Below are 25766 nucleotides of genomic sequence, written 5' to 3'. Positions count from 1 at the left end.
CTTCCTCTACTGAGAGACGCAGCGACAGCGGTGAGGGCCAACTGGGGTTACATCTCTGACCGGGGCCAACCCTAGGGGCCTTCGAGGCGACGCACCCCCCCGGGGCCCTGACAGTGCCAGGCTCTGCGCTCATCCTTGGCTTGGTTTGTCACGCCATCCCACCGTTGGCATGGTGTACCCAGCTGCCAGTCACAGTGCCCCCCCCCCCCCCCCCACCACCCTCCGAGTACACAATGGTAGTAGCATGGCTGGCGCCGGGCTCAAACGGCCTGTTGTTAATGAGCAGCACCAACAGAAGCCACTGCTTGTTCTTCATTTGCCAGCGTTTTAATGATATGGACAGCACTCCCATCAAAGCTGCATCGCTCAAGTGACGCCCTCATAGCTCAACTCTTTTTCCTCCAGCGTTCATTAGCATGGAGCAAACACAGAGCAGAGAATAGGCTCTGCTGTCTGCAGGGAATAGTCTCCCTCTATATCCAGATGGGTTATCTGTGATATAATGGGCCCTCATTGTGATAGATTGGACTCTTCTAGCCAGATAATATGCCTCTATTGTATAGTGAGGAAACATCTCCATTACAGGCGTCACCTGTGTGGCTATAAACAGGCGGAGGTCAAATAGTACAGGTGTAATAATACTTGCAAGGTGTGTGGTAATGGGTGGGGCTTACTGCCTGTCAACTGGGCTGTCTTAGAAAAGTATATTGGCTGTGTAAGCTAAAACAAACAATGGAAGGATTTGTCATTAGATTTGACCCAGCAATAAAACAGTCCTACACAAAGGATTGGGACATTCTGGGCCAACACTGATACGGAGTTTTAAAATAACTAATTGCCTAATGTGTATGTTTTGTTGTTTATTTTATTCACATTTCATGCTATGGAAACAAATGTTTATTTAATTGTATCTGGGATTTTCAGTATGAGATAACACCGTCTTTGAATGAGCACACATTAAGCTGTACACATTTAAGACATTTGCTTGAATATGTTGTTGAAAAATGTCTGCTTCAAAAGGCTTTTTGATACTATACACAACTGAAAAACAGAATGCTTTTAAATATATTCCTTTTTTTAAAGTATTATTTTTATTTTACTTAATAGTTTTTTTTTTGTGTTTTACCTATACTTTATTTAAAAACAAAAGTTTGTATTCTGAGCATCTGTTAACGAACTAACTGAATAATACTACAATATTTTTAAAAACTAATACCCTTAGCAAAAGAAAGATACATGTATTTAAATGTCCATATCAAAGTGATTCAAAACTGAAACAGGGCTATCTTTCACTTCCGTTAAATGTTATTCAATATATATAGTTCTCGATGCTGATCCTTTTGAGAGATGGTATAATAATACACTTTTCCTTTCACTTTTATATTTAGACATGGATGTTTGATGCAAAACAACATATGAACTTGTTCCACTGCCATTGCTGAAAGTAGCGAAGGCTGTCAACAACGCAAATCTCTTTCCATACTGATTTTATGTTAGATAAATCTGTGCGTCACAACCCTCAGTGTGCCCTCTCTTGGAAATGTAAGTAATTGCTAATTGTTTGACAATAAATGATAAGGAATAGGAAGGATATTTAAATACTGTCCTGAAGAATTATGAGTTAAAAACTGTCAAATGTATTTTAATAAGCTTCTCCTTTTAGTCAAAATCTGATTAAGTACATGAGGGCTGGTGTGTGTGTACATCTGTGACTCTGGGTGTTAATGCATGAGTGTATGAGGGAAGCTGAGGGCAGCCAAGGAGGGTCACAGTCCCCAGTGTCAGGGGTCTCCAGGAACAGAGGCCCAATCAGTGCTGGCCCGCTGGTTAATGGATGGATGGCCCCCAAAATTAATTAGCCTGACTAATGTAGTGTACACTTAATTACACCGGCCGCCTTTTGATTTATAGCTGGCCAGATACACGCATGCTAGTCAAAGTCGGGCTAAAAAGGGAAAATTGTTTACCCTTTACTGGTGCAAATTATTTACCCAGACGAGGTTCAGCAGCCGGGACAATGGCCATCAACGGTGTAATGATCCCATGTTGAGAGGGAGAACACAGAGACTACAGGTGACATGCATTGACGATATATTTAGAGTGTCCTCCACTAATCCAAATGTGACACCTACAGTGTACATCTTAGATTAGTCAAATGTAAGCAATGTATGGCGCTCTGAGATAGTAAGTCACCTACATTCTTCTTTGACTTTTTAGACTGGATAAAGGCAATGGTATTTGTTAATTTTTATTTTATTTAGATCATTAATGTCGAACTGCGAAGAAATGATTCCAGTAGTGGCAGCAATTATGGGGGGAAAATACAAATAATCATAGAAAGGAAAAAACTTTTATGTACAAGTTTAAGCTGATATACTAGTCCTGCTTTAACCCTTTTTAATTTCATTTAATTGTATGCACTTCATCGACTTTTATTTTTTTAAATGGCCTAAAACAATTTTAAACACCCTAATTTGTATGGCCAAATATATTTTGTATTTCTTACAGTTGGTTTGTTGCTCATACATGCTGCAACAAACCAAAGATGGCATTTATGGCAGACTTTGTCTTCCATACGTCCTCCACGGGGAAAAATGGCTTGCTTATAGTTCTATCTGTGTTGTCATGGGCGTGTGCGTTGAGTAACTCTGCAGTGTGAGAAATGACTGATCTATCATGCTGGCCTGTCATTACTGAGCATTTTACAGCATTCATTAGGAGTGGGGATAGTCTAGGGCCCCACCTTTAATTTCATGCTGCTCAAGCGAGAGAAAGGACACAGGACAAAGGGAGGAAGATTGATGCCTGGGCCGGCCCCCTGCACGTCCTGCAGACGCAGACAGGGGGCGCCGCTCCGAGCCGCTCTGCAGTCAAAGAGAGGCCAGCTAGCCTAATGAAATCTGTCCATGTAGCAGCAGATCAGCCCCAATTAAAACAGCCCCACACCATGTCACAGGGACAGTAGATCAAGTCAGCAATTAACCTTCCCACTGGCCTCCATCAATCCTTAAATTGGAGCGGGCCGGCCAGCAGCACACAATCTTTGCAGATATTAAATTTACATTCTATTAAGTTTAATTAGGAGGGATTTTAAATATACTAGGAGTCCAGGCACGGAGCCCTGAGCCTGTCATCGACACCGCTGATTCACGGCTGCCGGCCACCTCCGGGGACACACACACACTCACTCACACACACCACTGTACACCTCATAGCACCCTCTGAGTGAAGCATGGATAAAAAGCTGTGTTTGCTGTAGATGTGAGCAGGTCAACAAGGTTTACGTGACCCGGCACCATGACGGGTCAGCGCTCAGCTGTGGGCTGAAAGTGGGTTTCTATAGTAAGATTTGTCAATGGTTACTGTATTATGATTGTAACCTTATTGTTGTAATAAAGTCAATATTAGTAGTGATATGTGTTTGTCTGGGACTACTTTCTAAACCTTTCTGATTCTACCGGATTTCCAACCATTACTACCCATTTCAAAAATAATTCCTATCCTTATCCAGCTAAATAATCATCTCTGTCAATTATTTTGAAGAATATTATCCAGATGAATTGATACATTTGTATGTCTATAATGTAATTAAATAGTAAACAAGAATCCCAGTTTCTCAAGATAATGTTTTAAAAATGTATTATTTTGTCAGTCCAAAGCCCAAATATAGTCACTTGTATATAATATAAAAACGTCATATTTGAGAGTCTTAAAATGGCATTTTCTGACATTTATGCACCAACAAATTACTGTAAATCGCTTATCAAAATAGTTGAAAATTGTGTGTCTGTAAATTAATTAATTGATATAAAAAAAATGAAAAATGAAATGTATCTTGTGGTTATGGGAAACAGTTATTAAAGCTGATTATTATTTTAGCAGTTACAGACTAGAGTACTATAGAGTCTCCACAGAGCACTGACAGTGTTACTGTGTACAAATGTTGTTACTGAGAAGGGATGAATTTTATTGAATCATATTGATGTTAATTAAAAAAAAATCTGTAGTCGACTCCACGACTAGTCTGACATAACGGAAGTGGCTAAGAAGAAGGATGTTAGAAGTATATTTATCTTGATATAGGCACACATTTAAATGGAAGGAAATGGATTAACATGCTTGAGATCAATAACAGCAACCTTTTAAATGTTTAACATTCCATCCCACACCAATCCTGTAATGCTCCCCGCCTTCTTTCATCTTCATTAGAATAACATTTGCCGCCACTAATCTGTGCCCTCCCTGAAAACTCAGGTGGTTTTACTGCAACAGGTCTGACAGTCTGCTCTGCATCTGTAATGAGAAGCTGCTTCAAACGTGACTGCTCCACGGGGGAATAAAAGAAATTGCAGGCGGTGAAGTATCTGATTCTCCAGACAAAATCTTCAAAACCATTCCTTGCCGCTTTCCCGTTTTATCAGCACCGATGCAAAGCGTGATCAAGCCAAAGCCTGATCACACCCATGGGAGAGGAGCGAGGAGTGGACCACCTCCAGGCTGCTCAGCCCTAGCATTAGTCTCCACGTGGCTGTGTCCTTTGTGTGCCAGTCAAAGGGCCGCTGAATGAGGGTCAATTGAAACCAATTCCCTCTGTCGGACACAATTAATGGGGTTGCCCGGCCCGGGCGGGGGGGGGGGGGGACGGACGCAGCCCTTTGGTTACTGATCCTGCCGCACAAGCATGCCTGGAATTTGCCACCTGGAATTCGCCCTGTGACAATAACAAACCCGCCCCCTTCCAAACCCACCTCCTTTTCTGTACACACATGGATACATCCCAGAATACCACCCTGTCCCAAACACCCACCCACAAGGCATGATGGGAGACAGGGGAGTGGCTAGTGGTTGTCCACAGTCTAGTCACCCACAATGGAGCAGAGACAGAGAAGAAGAGGAGTGGTGTAGCGTGCAGCTGTAGAGAAATGTACTGCAGCATTTTCTGATCCACTGACTCTCAAAGTGGGGCCTAGTGATCCCCATGGCTGCTCAAATCCTGCTGTTCAACAAATCAAAAAGGAGTTTAAAATTGCAATTATTTCATCCACTCATGGCGACAAAAGTCTATTAATCTCCATAGCTTTTTTTTGGGTCCTTTCCTATTGATTGAAAGTGGAGAGAGAATAGAAGAAAGGCAAGAAAATGAGACAGCGCGAATGAGACCGGCCTCTGTGTCCGAATCAATCTCCAGATAAGTATGGACGATCGATTCCCCGGCAGCCCATCTACAGTTAAGCACTTCAGTGGATGTGCACTAATTGTCCTGTTGACATTAATTGTCATTAAAGGGCTTAAAACGGCCTCCCGGCTGTGAGTTACATCCTGCGCTAAGGTTGCAACCCATTTGTTTATTGGTGACATCACAGCTCTCCCTGCCGCTCACACTGAGGCCACAGTTAGATCAGACAGGTGGAGCAGGACAGGTTCATTTGGAGCATCCAACCACGCACACTGAAACGTTGACTTTAATTATAAATGTATAACGTCATAACTGAATTAGGTTAGTAATAATACATTTAAATACAAAATATTAGGTTTGACTTATTATTATTGCTATCAACTAACCTAATACAGTTATGGGAAATGTGTTGACGTAATACATTTAATTAGTTTCAGTTTCTTTAGTGCACTTCACACGGATGACATCATCAAGGCGTTTTGTTGTCCCCATTAACTGGTCGGCAGGTTCGAGGAACCCTCATTAAGCTGGAGGGAACATGCCAGGTGTGTGTGTGTGTGTGCACCTCTAACTTCCTGAGGGGAAGTGTAAAAGGCCCCCCTGCATTGCCGTCAAACCCCTTTAACCGGGGGGAATCAATCAGTTTCATTTGGCCTTACAAATTGGTTTGTGTGTGTGTGTGTGTATTCACCCTGGATGTGAATGTGTGTGTGAATGGGGGCCAAGGTGCATAAGAAAGGAGCTGTGTGGAGGGGAGAGGGGCAGAGATGGACACACACCGATGCAAGCCTAACACATCCCTGGAAAAGGGGTCACGACCCCTGCTGCGCTCAAACAGCATTTCAGAGTGGTAGAGACATGGGGGGGTGCTTACCTACCACAGAGCAGAGAAGACACGACAGGAAACATGAGGAGAGAGTTATCTAGATTAGCTACACAGGATAAACACGGACAAGCTCCAAATCATCTCATCTGACCCTCTGATTGGATGCTGTCCTCTCAGCCTAATGCATCCATGTCTGCCTGAACTAGCTCTGAAACACACACATCTGATCCATCTGAACGATTGAGAATATTACTTTCTCTATCAACTTTAAGATGGACAAAACTGACAATAACAGGTGCAACATGTCTGCGGCAATCCCCTTTTGTTATGAATCTAATAAAAGGAACATCCATCTTTTTTTGATGTATCTATTCGTTCCCTTTTTCTATTCCTTGTGTGCAGATATCTCACTGTAACTAACTGTAACATGTACAGCTCTGGAAAAATGTAAGAGACCACTCCGAATCTCTACATGTATGGCAGCCATTCCATTCCAGTGTCTGTTGAATTACAACACAGAGAAATGTTGTCAGTAGTTTATAGAATACAATTAAAATATGTTAATTTGACTCAAACACATACCTGTAAATAGTACAAACCAGAGAAACTGACAATACTGCAGTGCTTTCTTCATTGTTTCCAGAGCTGTATGTGAAGCCATAATTCTGTTATCGTATTCTGTTGCTTTTACCTTTTAGAATATTTAACGGTAATTGTACGGTGTCCTTGGTGGTCATGAAAGGCACCTTAAATAAAATGTATTATTATTACTATTATTATTATCTCTTCCTCTAGATATTTGATGACCTTTTTCATAGCTATCCCTTGAAAATGAAAAGAAACAGCCTATAAATTAAAGTATTAAATTAAGGCTAAAATATACAAATAATTAATTTTTGTATTGAACCTGGCTATACAATTTAACCGTATGTTTTGATAATTAATTTCTCATGGCTTGTAAATCCCTCTGTATTGTATGTGGATTTAAAGGTCCCATGTCATGGCCATTTCTACTGATCATAATTCCATCGTTGAGGTCTACTAGAATAGATTTACATTGTTCAATGTTCCAAACTCACATTGGTTTCTCATCCAGCATCTCTGTAAAGTATGTGTATTCACTCTCTGTCCTAAACGGCTTGTTGGAGCTCCTGCCCCCCCTCCCTGTGAGCCCACTGTGCTCTGATTGGTCAGCTCGCCCACTCTGTTCTGATGAGTCCACCACCGTTACAGCGGAACATCAGTGATTATGTGTTACAATGGCGTTTGTTAGCAACCAGAAAATGACACCAGTAATGACAAACAGGTGAGAATGCTGCGTGGGGTCTGGGTGCCGTGTTGGCGAGGAGCGGACAGTGTGAGCTCTATTACTGGTGTCGTTTCCTGGTTGCTGCGTGGGGTCAGCGAGACATTGCGAAATTCAGCCTGAGCACCATGGAAGGGGGGGTGCTGAGGGGGCTGCAGCACCCCCATCTGCGAGGCTCCACTAGCACCCGCACTCCCAAACGCGGCGCACCTACAGTGTAAGCGTGCCAGTTTCGCAGCTGCGAGGCTCCACTAGCGCGTCACAGTTTCGCCGCTGAGAGAGTGTGTGTGTGTGAGGAGCTCCATGAATTGGTCAATGAGTCCATTTGGGTATGGTCACGTCAATGTAACCAGGAAGAAAAAGAAAATGTCCAACGAGGCGTTCTGGGGCAGCATAGACAGGTCTTCTCTGTGTTAGAGTTGTACTCGCTACAGGGTGTACTTTGAGGGTTTGTGACTCTGCAGACCGTTTACATGCAGAAAAAGCTACATAACACAAGGGGACGGTAATAACCAGAAAAGCATGACATGGGACCTTTAACAATGCATTTTGAAAAATAAACAGATCTTTCTCATAAAACCAAGTAACTTCTTTTAAAATGTTCTGGTGCGGTGATGACGATCTAATTGATAGAAAATATGACTTTCTCTTAAAACTTTAAGATGGATAAAAACTGACAAATATGGGTGCAACATGTCAAACAGCTGCAAACCGATTTGTTTCAATATAAATGAAAGGAACATCCATCATTTGAATGTGTCTATTTTGTGTGTTAAAATATCTCACTGTAACCTATTAGCATTTCCTTTGTTTCCCTCTTCCTCTCTTCCTCTCTGTATAAAGGTATTTCATGGCCTTTTTCATAGCTACCCTATCAAAATGAAAAGAAACAGACTTTAAACTAACTAAATAAAAGTAAGGCTTAAAGGTCATATTTTAGGTAGAACATTTCTTTTTATATTAAAGCTGCTTTAAAAGTTAACCAATATGTTTTTTGTTCTTTACTCATTGCTTCTAAATCCATGTTTTGTCCATGGATGTAACAAGAAACGCAATTTCTGTTTTCTAAGAAACAGATCTTTATTAGAAAACCGAGTAACCTTTTCAAAAATATGTTTATCTATTTCAATGTGTACAACAGTGTCAATGCGGCCATACAAACAGCCTTCATGCCCTCACTGTGCAGACAGTGTGTGCCAGGTGACGGTAGAGTGCAGGAGTTGACTCCTGAATGGCCTCAGTGTTTGCACATCTGCTGTTTACGATGCTTTACTCGGGTTAATTAGCTCCAATGCAACACACATTCACATGATCATGAGTGAGTTAATGTGACCCAATTACTGATCCAAAATCAAATCTGCTGCACAAACTTTGAGGCCCTCAATCAATGCCCCCAATAGGCTGCTGATACCACTCAGCTGACGGGGATTTACTGATCCCCTAGTGGCCGGATGACTCAACTACAGATGGTTTTCTTCTTCTGCGCCACACAGAGGGAAGTCATTCCTAATGCTGCGTTCTATTTGTACTGGGAAGTCGGAGTATCCCAGTTTCAACTGTCAACGCCCCGAGGCCAGAATTCCTACTTGGAAACTCTGAGATACCTCGCTATACCCGAGATCATCATTAAAAATAGAGTCTCCACTTATAAAGATTATGAGATCACTTTGATAATATAACATTTTAAACTCTTCTGTATTATTTGTATCAAATTAAATCAACTGTACATATGGCGCTGCTCATCTTCTATCTGTGGATATGTTGCTACGATTCACAAAATAAAAAAGAAAGTGTAGTTATCAACCGGTAATGCTAATGGCTAACCTGAGGCTACTGCTGAATCTGTAAACAAGGCACACATTCATGGCAACGTTCCAACAACCTGGGTGTGAGGTCAATACCAGATCCAACCTCCGACTCCCAATGGAAATGGAACGCTGCATTAGATATTTGAGCAAAACCCGTCCCTTCAGAAAGCCCCCCCTCCACTTCCCCTCTCCTCTGAAGGGTTGGAATAAACAATGCCCACACCTTGAACAGGCCCACTGATTCCACAGCCATTGTTCTGGAGAGGACCGGCCAACAAGTGGCTCTCCCACTCTGTTACCACCGGACACCACTGTCTGCGCTGGGTCTTTATGACTGTTATGCCACTACCACTACCACCCCATCTCCTTGTGATTGACAGCGCTACCTTGGCTCTCACTGGCCTCATTTGCACCAAGAACAGGAGAGGAGGAGGAGGAGGACTAAAGAGGAGGGGAGCAGGAGAGGAAGAGCAGTGAATGGCACCATAACATAACAATGCACTTGGGGGCCAGGTTGGCAAACACAGCTGGGCCAGCAACAGTGAAGCGTTTAATGAGTCATAACTCTAAAGAGACAGTGGGCTACTAAAACCACTTTTACTAGATTGCAGTCCCTCTCTTATACCCACACATTACTATGAGTTTCATAGCTTAACCACATGTGTATATTAGCATAGCGTTGTGCACAAATGTCCCATATCGAACAGATTGTCTGTATACGATGAAACAGAGGGTGTAACACTCACCTCAATGACCTGTTTGGAGTCCAGCCTGAAGTTAAAGTCCCCAAACACGAAATATGGCAGCCTCTCATGCCGCTGGTCCGTGATCCTGAAACACATTACAACATTGTAGTCAGTTTTATACAGCCATAATCACAATCATCATTCCTCATGAACAGAAGTCTTTAATAACACTTCAAATCCTAACAACCACCATCTTGACAAGAATGAAACGACTTGTTGAGGTTTTTTGAAGCCTTCATTTGATGACTCCCCTGACCTCAGGGTAGTTAGTTCATGAAGGCCACAGCACCACCTGGTGGTGAGAACACTCCAATAAGAAGACCTGGGTCAGTCAGTAAGACTTCATGTGAAGCTTTTTGACATCCTTTGTGGTATGACATCATCTTTGGCACATCAGTTACAGGGCATTTATGATTAACCACAGGAAGGATGTAATAAAGTAAGGGACAAATAGAGAACATTAAAGAAAGCATGTCACCTGAGAGTTACATTTCCAGGAACAGCTGGGGCCTACAGTATGATGATGAATGAAACTGCTCGTATGTCATGATTGAGATAGAAAGCTGACAGACAGACGTCCCAAATATTGTCTCCATAATAATCATTTTTTAAGTCAAGTCAATATTATTGGATCATTATCCAATAAAGTTACAATCTGAACCTCATACGTGATTTATATCCTTTGACACCATCCTTTTGGATGAAGAAAAACTATCCAAAATAAACTTTAAGATTTCTTTGGGTAACCAGTCCCTTATTATAAAGAAAGACTTGAACCGGGGAGACACACCAAAAGAAAGACACATAGGCCGAATTCAAACCCGGGTCAAAGCCCCAGTACACGGGCCCCCAGCTCTACCAATTGAGCTGTAAAGCAAAACACTTTTAACAGGGAAAGAAACAATGATTTATTTACAACTGTTTGCATTCAGGAAATGCAATTTCCAACTTTACAAATACGTAAAGGAAGACAGCATCTTTCAAAGGGATTTGAGAAAACAGTTCCAACAGTTAATTCTCAGCTGACACCACAATTAAATCAATAAATCGAATCCTGATCATTTGCTTTGATGCCAAAGAAAATTCACTTTATGAAATTGATCAAAGAGAGAGTGAAACAGAGAAGAAACCTGAGGATATTTTCCATGTTGGTCCTGTATCCATCCGTGACAGCTGCCTCACAGAGAGATAAGACGGCTGAGATGTGTTGGGGGGGGGTTCATGGGTTTACACGAGAGTCAGAGAAACGGGCTCTGAGGGACCGCGTCCACGCAGGCTGCCCCAGGCTCTGCTTCACTAGCAGTGCTCCTTATGGGACTTTTGATTTTTGATACCTCTTAAGGGTGTTTTAATCTGGCATGTTTTACTGTCTCCTGTCTTGTGAATGTTGTTAATGTACTGTATGCATTGCTTTTTAAACCTTGGTATAGTGTCAGAGAATTTAGATCATCTGTGTCATGGACGACTTCCAAAACTCGGGAACCTCGTGAGCATCCCAGTGCTTTAAAAAAATAAAAGAACGCACCTAAGTGACATATAATTAACTCCTATGCCTCATCACCTACTTAAAAGTGGCTTTTCTACAGAGCGCAGATAGGAAATGAAGGTGGACGCAGCGTCTTGTGTAATTAATGATTCAGGATGCTTGGCTCGCTATCTCCACTAAACGCGCGGATAAATCTCACCGTGGACTTCCCAGGCCCAGATAACAATATATTTATGAGGCCGTAAAGAGAGAAGGAGCCTCCTCTTAGTGGTGGGTCTGTGCTTTGGCCGGCTGTCGTAAAGCACGGACCCTTCTTCTGGGGGCAGAGAGAGGGAATGGCAGGGAGGCGAAGGTGACTGAAGTAAAGAGGCGGGGAAAGCAGCTATTATATTAAATGGAGTAATTGGGACATTATGTTAAAGAGAAACCTGTCTTTCAGCAGAACAGGGTCAACACAAAGACAGGACTAGCATTCAGGACGTCCTGTCCAAAATGACAGATAACATGTTCCATTGTTATAATTGATATGATTATTCATTTACAGGACTGTTCTAGCATTAAGATGAACAGTAGAAAGAGTATAGTAAAGTAGAAGGATAGGAGAAATAATTTGATATGATAATATTTTATTTTTGAAGAATATGGATCCTTAGTTGCCTTCTTGTAGTTGCAATATGGGCTGCAACCGACAAAATATATAATAATAATATAATGCTCTTGTTTATAAGCCATTTGGTTATGACCATTTTTCCGTCTCACTGCCATTTATATCATTTATTTATCCAAACATTTTCAGTGACTGACCAAAAAAAAATCAAACATCAATTCTTGACAGGTCACCAATAGATGATTCAAATACTCATCTTTCAATGGGAAAGGCAAAGGGACTTCTTAAAAAGCTCAAAAGTAACCAACAAGTTTAGGGGTTCGGGGTTCCCAGTAAAGCCCTGGACAGGCTCCAGTATGTGCAGAACTCGGCTGCCAGGGTGCTCACTCACACCAAGCCCTGGCAGCACATCCCCCCCACCCTGATCCACCTCCACTGGCTCCCAGTCAAGCACCGTATCACCTATAAACTCCTTCTTCTGACTTACAAATCCCTCCATGCCCTCGCCCCCCAATACCTGTCTGACCTTCTCCGCTACCACACTCCATCCCGGAAGCTAAGATCATCTGGACAGGATCTCCTCTCCACCCCCCACACCAGGTTGCGGACTTTTGGTGACAGAGCATTCAGTGTGGCATCCCCCACCCTCTGGAACTCTCTCCCCCCCGAAATCCGCAGCGCCCCAACCCTGGACATTTTCAAAAAAGCCCTCAAAACGCACCTTTTTACCAAGGCTTTCTCCACTGTATAGTGAGTTTAATAGGTTTATTTTTCCGCTACTTCCCCCCCCCCACCCCCTTAACCTGTCTGCCTTTTTTCCCCTACTCCCCCCCCCCCCCCTACCCGACTTGTAAAGTGACCTTGGGTTTCCTGAAAGGCGCTATAAAAATATGATATATTATTATTATTATTAAGTAACCAAAGGGCCAAAAACAAATGAGATGCTCTGGTTGTGTGTGCAAGAGAAATATTTATATAACAGTCGCACAAGTGTTGTAGGTGTGTGCACAAACACTTGTTGACAACTGAAACAAACTCACTGTGTGTGGCTGTGGCTAATTTATACACTCAGCCTGTGACTGATGTCATTAATGACCTCACATCCTGGTGCTAAGAGACTCGGCTCTATTCAAACAGGGTTAGTGGTCAGTTTATCCTATTGGCTCCGATGGAGGGCAGTAACATGGCTGTGCACAGCGTCAGGGCAGTTGTTATAGGCGTGGGAACTCTTGTCTCCCTTGTGCTCTTAGAGAATGTACCCCTTCTGCTGCTGTGAGTGACGAGTTTAAGCAGAAGAGAATGTAAATAGATAAATAATAAACTCTGTTTCACATGTAATCTGTATGATCATACAAATAACAAATACAAATGTATGTATGAAGGGGATGAAGACAAAAAAGCAACTAGAGAATGCAATTCCGAAGTAATGTCCTTATTGATCTGCATAATTTGATGTTCAAACAGCATTGTAAAATGTGGGAGAAGAAGGCAATCAATAAAGGCGGCAGGATTTGTACAGATGATGGACATATGCCTCTCAGCATTCACACCAAATGAGAAAGTGTTTGTGTCCCACAGCCTGGGGGTCTTCCTCCTCTCTGTCCTGTAGCTTTAGCCCGCTAACAGCCATGTCTAATACCCGCAGCCTCGCTGTTTTGTCTGCTGCTCCAAGGTATCAGCCACAGGTCAGAAGGTAACACTCTGTTTACACGATCATTTCCTAAAGCACTCATGGTGACCCGCTGGTGTGAAAGTTGACTTTTTTCTTGGCCTTTGTGGGGGGGAAAACGAAGAATTGCAACATTAGCTACAGCTACTGGGCGTGAAAAGAGCCTGAGGGTGGGGGGTCCCGAGCTTGGGGGGCCTCTCGAGCTGACCCTCACCCTCAGCGGGGGCCCCATTAGCCTCGTCATCACAGTTCATTCATGGAAACTGTAACAGTGTCAGTGACATTCTCCCACAAAGACGCACTCCTTTACACAGTCTATAAACATGCTTCTCCGGGCCAATTCATCGCGCAGTGACACCCTGAAAGAGGCTCTTCACAAGGCCCGTTCTCACTGAGGCTTGGGCAGGGGCCTTCTTCAGGCCTTCCTAGGGGCCACACAAAGACTGGGGTCAGACGCTAATTTATAACATGGCCCCCGACTCTGCTCCCAGGCTCCTTTAACCACCAGCACAATGCAACCACAGCACATTCTCTGATTGTGATTGGAAAGCTCTCACACACAGTTATGGTGCCGCCAAAGGGAACAAATGCGCAAAGAAACTGTGCCCAAGAAAACATTGAAATGCTCCACGATAAGGACAACATCTTATTCTCAGAGATATCACTAGTACCATAAAACCAAATACATCTTTCTCCTTCACCCCAGCCTCCATCCCTCACCGGTTCCTCACCAGATTACAGGCTGTGATTGACAGCTAAACTGAGCCATAATAGACAGTCTATATGAGATTATGAGGGTGCAACGGGGGGCCATGTCACGATTATATTGACAAGATGACTTACCATAAGTTGTCCGCTCAGATTGGACTTTGCACACAATAGCAGGGCCGAGCGCAGTCATCCATTGTAAGTAAATGTTGAGATTTTGGGAGAATGTTAACATTGTGAAGAATGTGCTGGGTGACGTCTTTCTGAATAGGACAGGGGTGGCCCCTGACAGGACCTTTGACTCTGCGGGACGGCCTTCCCCTCGTCACCCTGTTAGCTCCTCAGTAACGCCCATCCCTCCAAGAACACCATGCAGGGGAGATGGGTGCTGAGGGGGTGCGAGGATGCTGCTGCGGTCACACAGAGGTTACTGAATAAGTCAGGTCGAGCCAACAAAACTGTCGAAAAACAGACTCATGATGAGGAAGACACATTCAGTAGGTGGAGCCAACTGAGTAGAAATGTGAGGAGCTGTGCTCTGTGGCAAAACGTCACTGCGCTGGCACTGCCGTTGTGTTTTTATGTAGAGCGGTGCCGCCTAACAAAACAGAACTGTACCCTTGGCAATGCGCAGCGCTCAAAATTGTCGAAGAGCGTTGCTCTCAAACGACTTACACATTGTTTGCTGCTAACCATTTCGATGCAAAACCAATTAGATAGCAGCCTTGCTAAGTTACGCAAGCTAGTAGGGAATGAAAACGTAACTGGCTGTTTTCACCACAAAGCTCTAAGCCCAACTCATGTAGCACATTTCTGGCACTGGACAAAAGACCACCTGTGCAACTGGACTGGATTACCAGCCGAGCAAATTGAGCATCGGTCCTGGACACCAGGAGGGCCCACTAAGGTACAAAATCAACTTGGTCCTTATTATGTATTTCTATCTTCGTACCTTGTGGTACAGTAAGGTCCCAATAACACCGATACACAACACAACAGGTGCAGCCATTACAACCTGTTGGGACAACCAGGAAATCCAAAGTGATTAACAGGAAAAAGATGTTGCAAAAACAAAAATTGGACTGATAGTTTGATATGAGTTGCATCACAGTACAGTTAGGCCACACTATTGCCGCATCAACGATCAAGCTTTAACAATACATTAAATATTATTCTATTAAGGAAAGACGCTCCAAAACTAATTACACACACTTTGATTCCGGGAGCAATTTGGGGTTAGGTAGCTTGCCAAAGGACACTTCAACATGTTGACTGTACGGGATGGGAATCGGACCACTGACCCTCTGACAGGTAGGAGCCCATCCACCCCCTCAGCCACAGCTGCCCTCCATCATATAATACAATGTAACCTGAATAAAAACAGCAATAACGTTTTAAAATATTGAAGCCTATCGCATCATTTGATTGGCTGGACAAGTGTGGAATTGCGACAATACGCATTCAGCAGTAAACATGAAAAATTTGAACATAGCATTTGTAGCGACTTGTCTCGGTGTGATCTGGGCCGTACACTCACTATTCCTGTGTCTGTGCTCACCTGGGTTCTTCTCCTAATAGTGGAACTGCACAACACTGAAATAGAAATAAGTAATTGTGTCTCGTCAAGTTACTATTGACTGACAGAGTGAAGCCCTGTGAGGAAGTGATTAGGTTTAGGAACACCTGTTGGTTTCTGGGTTTAGGTGCAGACTATACTTAATGGGAACATAGACACAGAAAGGGGCACATATCAATGTGGGCTACAATACAAGGTACATTTAGCTATGCCTGTGCTAGCTGGTAAAATAAATAAGGTAATTAGAGATATTACAATATATTGTGTGTAAATAAATAAATATTGGACAGCCAAATAATACCAAAATAATTGTGGCATTGCTAATAAATACAAACCGGTAGGATGAACAGTTCTCATCTACAGTTTATATCATGTTAGTATATTAGACGTTCAGATTTGTACTTGTCTGGATAACAAAGGGATTATGTCAATTTTGGAGAATGGCAAAGCTGTATGGGAAAAAATCTCTGAAAGACCCATACCTAACCCATTTAGAGGAGACATTCAAAGTCCTTTGCAGGTGCTGGAGAGAGACTTGGTGTGTGTGTGAGAAATAAACAGGTCCACTATGAGCAGGGAGACACTGGTGAGGATTAACCTCTGCTCCTGAAGGCCTCCCAGGGTGAGAAGGCAGTACGTGTACACACACACACACACACACACACACACACACACACACACACACACACACACACACACACACACACACACACACACACCACACACACACACACACACACACACACACACACACACACACACACACACACACACACACACCACACACAGCACACACACACACACACACACACACACACACACACACACACACACACACACACACACACACACACACACACACACACACACACACACACACACACACACCACACACACCACACACACACACACACACACACACCACACACACACACACACACACACACACACACACACACACACACACACATAGCTGCTGTATGTCGTAATGAAACACTGCTGATATAACTTGAAGTGGACACACACACTGCTCTGTTTAATAAATGCTTCTGCCCTCATGGAGGATCTCTGTGATTCTCCAGTCCTCCCTCCTGCAGCTCAACATGTCTATTGGCTGGAAACTGGCCGTCCTTTCTGTGCTCTTTCAGCCTGTTGTTCTGGGAAAAGCCCAAAGGGAAACATTTAGATTGGAGGGCTCTTTGAGACCCTCTGACAGTTGACTGATGACCGTCCATAAAATGACAAAGCATCGCTGTGTGGTGGCCATTGCGGCCCACTGCCTCCCCATGGGAAACTAATTGCTTTGAATTGTTAACGGCAACATTATTTTTCTGCCAATCATTGCTTTTCAATGCCCCGAAAATGAGCATGAAACAAGTCTTTTCAGCGAACAAAACAGTTAAATGTCCCCAATGTTGATCAAATTAACTTCAGCACTGTGACAATGGACTATATTTGTGTGAAAATAATGGCACGCCACAAAGGACGCCTTTATGCTAGGATTTCACAGTTGTAATGTAAAACTGTTCTCCCCTGAACCGGACCAGCCACTCTGAAAGGGCGTTGGAAAAAAGAAACAAACTCCAAAACACAAAAGGCATTTTCTTTTTTAAGGAAGTGGAAAAGAACCTGTTGATTTTATCTCATGCTATCATTTCACGGTCTCATTCAGCAGACATGTTTTCCAACCTCTAGAGAGGCCAGGGGTTTCACCATCACTTCCATCACATCAGCTGTCTCACATAGAAGGTTATTTTGCACTGCAAACACACCATGCATATCGTTAGGGCTGCACCCTTTGGAAACAATTACTTATTGCCATTGCTTTGACAGATATTGCAAATGTGATATTGTTCACGATATTGGAGGGAATGATCATTTATGCATCATAGTTATAGACTTATTATCATTGAAAAATATATTAAACTGATTAGAGTGCAATTTCTTTAAGGGATATGCTCGAAACAATTGTCTTGTTAGGTCTTAAGAAAATAATTTGTATGGCGGGATATCTCTGCAGCTACATACTAAATGGTATTTTAAAACATTTAGCATTACAAAAATATTGTCCATCCTGGAATTTGAATATTGCACTAGTCCATGGAGTATGATGGTTTTTTTTCTTTTTACATTGTGTGCCTCAAACACTATTAATCCTGGACATAATTATAAAACAGTGATTCTCCACATCAAGGCGTAGCTGTGTCAACAAGGTAAATAACTCTTGGAGCTCATGTGCTCACTTTCAAAGGACAGGAACACAGGCAGGGGATGCATTTGAAGCTTGGAAGTCCACACATCAGCGCTATAGAGCTGTTTTGATGTGACTCAATAGTGAGGTCTGGCCGGCTAAACGCTGTTCCTTCTCAGCATTGTTCCCCTGAGGCCTTGAGGCACTTTGGAGATAAACACCGTTTAGCAGTTAAAAGGACCACAGAGGAAAAGGCTTATCAGATGTCTCCTCAATGGGCCGTAAGCTGCATTATTAGGCCTGCGCCTCAGATAAGGTGGAGGCTGGAGTTTGATGCTCCGCAGCAGAACTGTGTGATCAGGCTCCGGATGGAACTCAGCCCCCCCCTGCCTTTTCAGAATCAGAATTCCTGTATTTTTCCCGCAACGGGGAGATTTACGGTATTACAACAGCTAGAGCAGATTAAGAGTAGACTTAGATACTATATCAAAAAGTATGCAGGCGTTATTAATAAAAAAACACAATAAGTAAAACAAATAAGAGATAAGTACACCATAGTTAACAAACAAGTTGCAGTATATTAAAAAAAATGACCATATACAAATATTGAAGAATATAAGTATCTGGTAATGTTTACAGATTGTAAATGAATTGAAGGAAAATTAAAGAGTAAATTGTCCGAGGGTATATTGCACATGCGTATATTGCACATCGTTTTATATTCACAGGCAGTGTTATTTCCCATCAGGGATATTACAGTCTGTGTGTGTGTGGTGGTCTACCAGGGGTCTCTCCAATCCTGAGAGATTAGAGCTCAGAGAAGGCAGAGAGAAGAAGGGAAGGAGGGGGGAGTTTGGCTTTAGATATTCCCCCTGTCCCTTTTCCTGCTCTGCTTTCTGGGGTAGGAGTCAGAGTTAGGACAATGGCCAAAAAGATGGTTCCCAACCAGCCTGAATGGAACACTGTTGGTGGTAGCGCTGCATTCAAAGCCGGCCCGGGCACATTGTCCTCCCAGATTGGCGGAGGAGAATGGAGTTTGCTGGTGGCTGCCAAAAGGTTAGCAGCCTCTGTGAAAGGCCCAGCCCATTATTCACTGCCCTTTACAGAGCCAAGCCTCCTTTGTGCTCCCCCCCCTTCCTCCCTCTGCACCGCCAGCTCTTTCTCACTCCGCCGCTCCGGATCTGCGCCCGACAGTGTCCCCCAAAGTGAGGGAGTGAGGCGCGATGCCACCACTACCCCCCCCCCCCCTGTACCCTTAGCAGCACTGGAGGAATGTAACTAAGTACATATACTCAAGTACTGTACTTAAGTAAAAAATGGAAGTACTTGTACTTTAGTTTTTGCTACTTTATGCTTTACTCCACTACATCTTGTTGGCAAATATATATATACAGTATATATATCACCTCATTTATTTCACAACATTAGTTACTAGTCTCTTTTGCAGGTTCTTATTTTTGATACATGAACTGAGTTTAACTAATGCCTTGTGATGTATTATTATTGATGGAAATACCTGGCTGTCTAAAAAAAGCTCTCTCCACCTTTACCAGCTGCCAAATCAAAATGTTTAAAACATTGATGATAATCCAGTGATGAAATATATATTATTCTGAAAATGGCATTCGTTTTAGAGCTTTAGTTAGAAGTTACACTGCAGATATTAGAATATTAATACAAATATAAATCGAATAATTCCTTATTATATATTATTAGAGGTTTAGCCACTCAGTATTATATAAAGAAAAACCAATAAAACCATATTTTACCAAGTGCAACATTGAAGGGTAAACTAATTAATGCATACATCAATTATAATACAATATATTCTAAATATATGGTGCTTAAATGGGTCATTCTGCATAACGAGTACCTTAGTATATTTAGATTTGATGTCTGTTTTACTGTTACTTAAGTCACATTTTGAATGGACTTTTACTTGTAACTGAGTATGTTTACACTGTAGTATTGCTACTTAACTAAAGTAAATAATTTCTTCCTCCTATATTAGGGGAGCCGGAACATAGAACCCTCTCCCCACCAATGTCAAAAAAGAACCTTTAAATGATATGGCCTAGAAGTAACAACAAGGTTACCATTCACAACACAAAGGGGATTTAGAAAGAGGGAGCGTGGAAACTGCCACTCAGCCAACACCATTTCTATTCAATCCCCTCAGCCCCCCAGCTAAACCTCAGACACGCCGCTATTTAGGTGTATTTACAAGGAAGGGGAAATAAATCAGCTGAAAAAGCATGATGAAAGCAGAGGAAATACAATGAAAACACTTAAACGTAAGCGACAACAGCGCTGCTTTAGAAACTGCATCATGCCAGTAAATCCAGGTAAGTTACGGCATAATAAAAAGGCAAAACTCCAGCTTCTCTGTCCATTAAAAGCTGACCATTCTTACATCAAATCAAGAATGAAGCACAGGTAAAATATGACCTCTTATAGAGAATACTTTGAGAGGAGCCTCATAATTCACGAGCATCGGAGAGCCCTCTGATAATGTATGCCACCCATATACGCATGTAGTTAGTCAAAGTGGAGGCGTCGTGCATTCTGATGCCATTTGAATGGGAGGTCACCTGCTGCAAGGCTTTTATTGTGTGTTAGCGTGGCCAGGTATGGAGCAGGGTCGCACCGTGCACTCTCTCATGCTGCTGCGCTGCAAATGGATATCCCATAAATCACATTAGCCGGCCTACGAATGGACGGCCTCGCCTGTTTGTACAGAGGCTGGCTTTACCCAGAGTGAAGGCATCGTTACCATTCCAATGGGATTCTGAAAGCCTCCCCAGCAGAATTAGAAATGCTAAATGTTATTCTCAGGGTTGATCCTCTTGGGAGCAAGAATGTGCTTAAGGTATTAAATAGTTAATTAGATAGTTAGAGAATAATACGTCTAATATAAGATTGGGAATGTTGGCCTTATGACAGTTCAACAGGAGTCGGAGATGACCAACAACTTTAGGGTTCAACCTCTATGGACTTTCTATTTCAAATTTGACTGAGATAAGACCAATCGGTTTTGAGTTTTAGCGTCCAAAGTAGAAATGGTGACACCTCTGGGGAACATGAAAATGTTCTGTAAATGTCATTGCAATGGAATTAGGATTTGTCCATTGGGGAAAACATTTTCATCCTATATTTATTTTTGATCAAACATTTTGAGCAGAGGGTGGTCCCAGGCAAAAAAAAGGCGAGGGTCACGAAAACAAACCATTTAAATATCTTGGCAATCTGGTCAGTATTTTTAAAGTAATTTGACCAAAGTGTTTGTGATTTAGTAGCATTTCCCAAATGGGCAATTGACAAATACTTGGCTACTTGCATGTAGGGACTAGGGACTAGGAGTGGGACAAAAACGTCAAATATGGGATTACACCTCAAGAAAAGAAATATGCTTATGTGGGAGGAGAGGGACGGAAGAAGAAAAGATAGTCCACAGACCCTGTAGTGAGTAAGACCCCCTGCTTTAGACACATTTAATCCCACTGCTTCTTCTCCAGTCTCACTCTAAGCCTCCATTACTGTATATATTCAAGTTTTACAGTTGACTACATTTACAATACTTAAACATTTAAAACATCGATTACATAATGGATGACACCTATGTCTCTAATGCATTATTAACACACTTAAAATGCTTTATAATCTGCATATTAAACCCATTATAAGCATTTTATAAACACTTATTTAGTCAAGCCTCATCATACTTCATATTTTCTGGTCATTTACTGACATTGTTTTGCAAGGATTATAGTGTATTATAATTCTCATATCTGTAATGTATTAAATATATTTGATATAGTATTCTTATCCCTGTTATAATGCATATCATGTAATCATTGTCATTGGTCACTAGGTTATTTAACAGAAGTAACACAATTCAAAAGGTATTGGAAGATATACATGTTATTTTTTCCTTTAATGAAGGTTCGAAATGATAACCAATTATAACCATTGTTTTTTGGGTAAGTGATGAAGACCTAGCAAATATGGTGAATATCTTGTAACCTGGATAGACGTATTGCTGTGCAGCATTATGAGGGGTAATTGCTGTAATTATACAGTAACAGTCTATAAGCAGATCAAAACATATTGTTATTTGCTTAATTATACATCCTAGACATGGGGGTCATAGAAAATGTCAGTTTCTATGACTTATAAATCATAAATATTGTGGAGATTCACTTAAACAAGATGCAGGGTAAATAGAGAGAGGTTTCTCCCCGCAGCCTCTCTTTCTCACATGTCAATGAGAACTGTGTTCAGGAATACAGTCTGGATGAAAGCGCATCCGTTGGGTTCCTACCTGTCTAAGACGTAGCCCAGCGCCTTCTGCCTGGTCCCGGAGTACACAGAGGGGCTCTTCTCCCACGCAATCAGGTTGGAGGCATCATGGAAAAGGTGGATGTTGACCAGATCAAAGGCACTGCGATGAAAGAACACTCAGTGACTTCATTATCCAGATGGATTCATCCATAAATGCACGCATAACACGAGACATTTCATTCAACCATTGCAGCTTATGTAAATGAATTATATTTCATTTCTTAATGAATCCATTAACTGCATTAAAACTTAATCATTGATAAAAGGGTTTGGATGAAGCTCCAATGGCAATGGACTTAAGTGAATGTGATGTGAAAGGCTACTTTCTTGGTTGAGAAAGATTTCTGAAGTAGCCATTCTGTAAATGCTTTTAACATCCTGAATGATTTAGTTCCAAGAAACAAATAGAGTAAGCAAGTCTCTGAAATACAGAGGATTTAAAGTGGAGATGATTTTTCCTAGAGAAAAGAAAAACATCTTTTGATCAAATCAACAAAATCCTTTGAGTAGTCGATAAATAATAGAATAATAAAGCAACAAGGACACATTTTTACGCACTTTGTTTGAATGATCTGATTTCTCCTGAAGACACCCCCCTTGTAAGGCGGATCAAATCAATGCTATCTGACCCAGAAGGACTGGCTCTCCTCATGACGGCACATATCTCTCCATACAAACACTAATCTGCTCTCCTTCAGTTTGTTCTGTCAGGCAGGAGCGAGACAGCTCAATGTACAGTGATGAACACCTCCCTGCAGATCCTATCAATCTGCTTTGTTTGCATGGTGTTCGGCAGCCCCCCCCCCACCCAGAGGAATAGTCTTATCTCAAGGGGCTTATTCTGCAGTGACAACCTGAACAAATGAATACATGCATGCTATCTCTGTCTCTCCCATCTCCCTATCCTTCTCCCTCTCCCTATTAAATGCTTACCGTTTCAGCTCTTTAGTTCTCATGTCATCCTTCTATTAGATTACGATCCCCCCCCCCCCCCCCTCCTAGTCCCCCAATCCCCTGTTGTGCACGCTGGAAGCAAGCGTTTGTATTCATGCCGTACAGGTTCAACTGCATGTAATCTTTTTGGTCATCTGTCATATGCAACTGCTTGACTAACGCGATTAGGTGTAATCAGATCCCTGCTGTCCAGAGAGGGTTCAGCTGTGTGCTTTCTATGACCAGGACCACACGTCGCAGGGACACGCTGAGATAGAATCTCTGATCACAGCTGGAATGATGGGGGGGGGGGGGGGAGTGTCTCTGCAGGAACTCACCAGTCTGCCAGGGCCCATCGAGTCCTGATGAATCCCTTTCTGGACCACTTGCACTGCGGAACAGAGACACTCAATATTAGTCAGGAATAAGTCATCAAAACGCAAAAACGTTTACACAGTTATAGAACGATGACTATCATCTGGTAGCACGATTTGACATGTTTTCAACACAATCATAAACTATTATGTTGAATTTCTGGTAACTGATATGAGTCCTATCTCCATAATGCCTTTGAAACATACTTGTGTTATAATCTGCTTAAAGCACAAGGCAAATGAAACTGAAATGTTAAAAGTTTCACAGTCATGTAACAATGTCAATCCTCTGGGAGCAGGATTTCACATTTCTTCAACACGATCTATCACCGTTGAATTTCCGGTAACTCATGAGTTATATGTCTGTTGTGCACGTTAAACTGCTTACATCATATCATCTGCCTACATCACAAAGTACATGAAAGTTAGATTGATTTAACTTTCACGGTTGTGTAACGATGTCTATCATCTAGGAGCACGATTTCAAAAGAATTCAACACATCATAAACTATTACATTGAATTTTCAATAACTTTATCGTAATAGTATATCATTATTAAATAGATATTTGTATACAAGGATAATGAATATTATTGATTTGACAACTGAACACTACTTCAAGAGTTGTTCAAATAGATCTTTCTTTCATCTTATTGCATTATCACATTCCTACATCGTGTGCAGAAACATGGCTTATCTATTATGCACATTACTTGTGTTAGTAATCTACTTAACACGCCCCAAAAAACTGCTATTAAATCATCATATATCAATATTCTTTTCTACTTTTTTTTTTTTCTCCATGAATCAACTTCTAACGTACTCAAAACTAGCAAACATTCAATCACTTTCAGGATGTTAACCCTTTAAATGCCTGATTCATTATTTGAATTATTTCATTATTAATGACAAAAAAACACAAAAAATGAAATTGCTTCAATATAATAATTAGTAGGGGGATGGGGCTTTGGTGGTTATTCGAGTCTTGGATGAGTCAAAGATTAGCAACAAAATTGAATTGACTGCATTATTATTTTTTACGTAGTATCAGATGCTACCTCTGGACACCTTCGTGGCAAAAATGTACACGCCCCAAAAAACTGCTAAATCATCATACATCAATATTTGTGTGTGTGTGTGTGTGAGAATCGGTAAGCATGCACGGATAATTTTTTGCCACGAAGGTGTCCAGAGGTAGTATCTGACACTACGTAAAAAATAATAATGCAGTCAAATCAACTTTTTTGTTAATCTTTGACTCATCCAAGACTCTAATAACCACTACTACTACAAATCCCCCTACTAATTATTATTGAAACTATTTCATTTTTTGTGTTTTTTCTTAAGAGAAATGAAATAATTAAAATAATTAAACAGGCGTTGAATGGTTAAAATCCTGAAAATGATCGAATGTTTGGTAGTTTTGAGTACTTTAGAAGTTGTTTAAGTGATTCATGAAACAAAAAGTTGAGATACATATTGATGTATGATGATGTAATAGCAGTTTTCTGGGGCGTGTACATCTTTGCCACGAAGGTGTCCAGAGGGTGCATTTTTTCAGTGTGGGACCACCATTTCACAATGTTTTGACTGCATCATAAACTATGAACATAGTTTATTACTATACATTATAATCTGCTTACAACCCATCATTATATTATTCACTCATAAATACTCATAATGCTTTATAATAATAATCATTATTAAGATGTTTTTATTAGGATTTATAAGGTCACGTTTCTTTATACCGGGTGAAAACCTGAATGAATACATTTTTTAAAATATATTTATCATAGCAATGTTAGGTGGACATTAAACAGAGAAATATGTATGAAAAACTAAACAATCTGTAATAAAGAATTGCATGTTTAAGTTCATTTGTTTTTGTTGAAGAATTCACCTGGTCACATGACATCCCTAACCTTGATGTGATATTAAGTGGGGAGGGACAAAATGTCTTCCTCAAAAGAGGGGTAGGACAGAATCACTTACTTAGATTAACTTATAATCATATTCAAGT

At 41.6% G+C, this 25766-nt stretch overlaps 1 protein-coding gene across 2 annotated transcripts in view; it reads right to left on the bottom strand.

Moving 5' to 3' along the window:
• The window catches only part of LOC117550918 (inositol polyphosphate-5-phosphatase A), a 193067-nt gene that overhangs the window by 38380 nt on the left and 128921 nt on the right, over positions 1-25766 (bottom strand). For both annotated transcript variants that reach the window (XM_034223527.1, XM_034223519.1), the window contains exons 7-9: positions 23712-23764; positions 22421-22540; positions 9863-9947 (exon numbers count right to left, since the gene is read on the bottom strand). In XM_034223527.1, the coding sequence (XP_034079418.1) occupies positions 9863-9947; positions 22421-22540; positions 23712-23764 (258 nt within the window). The remainder of the gene's footprint in view (positions 1-9862; positions 9948-22420; positions 22541-23711; positions 23765-25766) is intronic.

Source organism: Gymnodraco acuticeps, unplaced genomic scaffold (genome assembly GCF_902827175.1).
Source record: "Gymnodraco acuticeps unplaced genomic scaffold, fGymAcu1.1, whole genome shotgun sequence".
Lineage (NCBI taxonomy): Eukaryota > Metazoa > Chordata > Actinopteri > Perciformes > Bathydraconidae > Gymnodraco > Gymnodraco acuticeps.
Note: the sequence above shows the minus strand (reverse complement) of the source record. Positions and strands in the feature narration are given on the sequence as shown.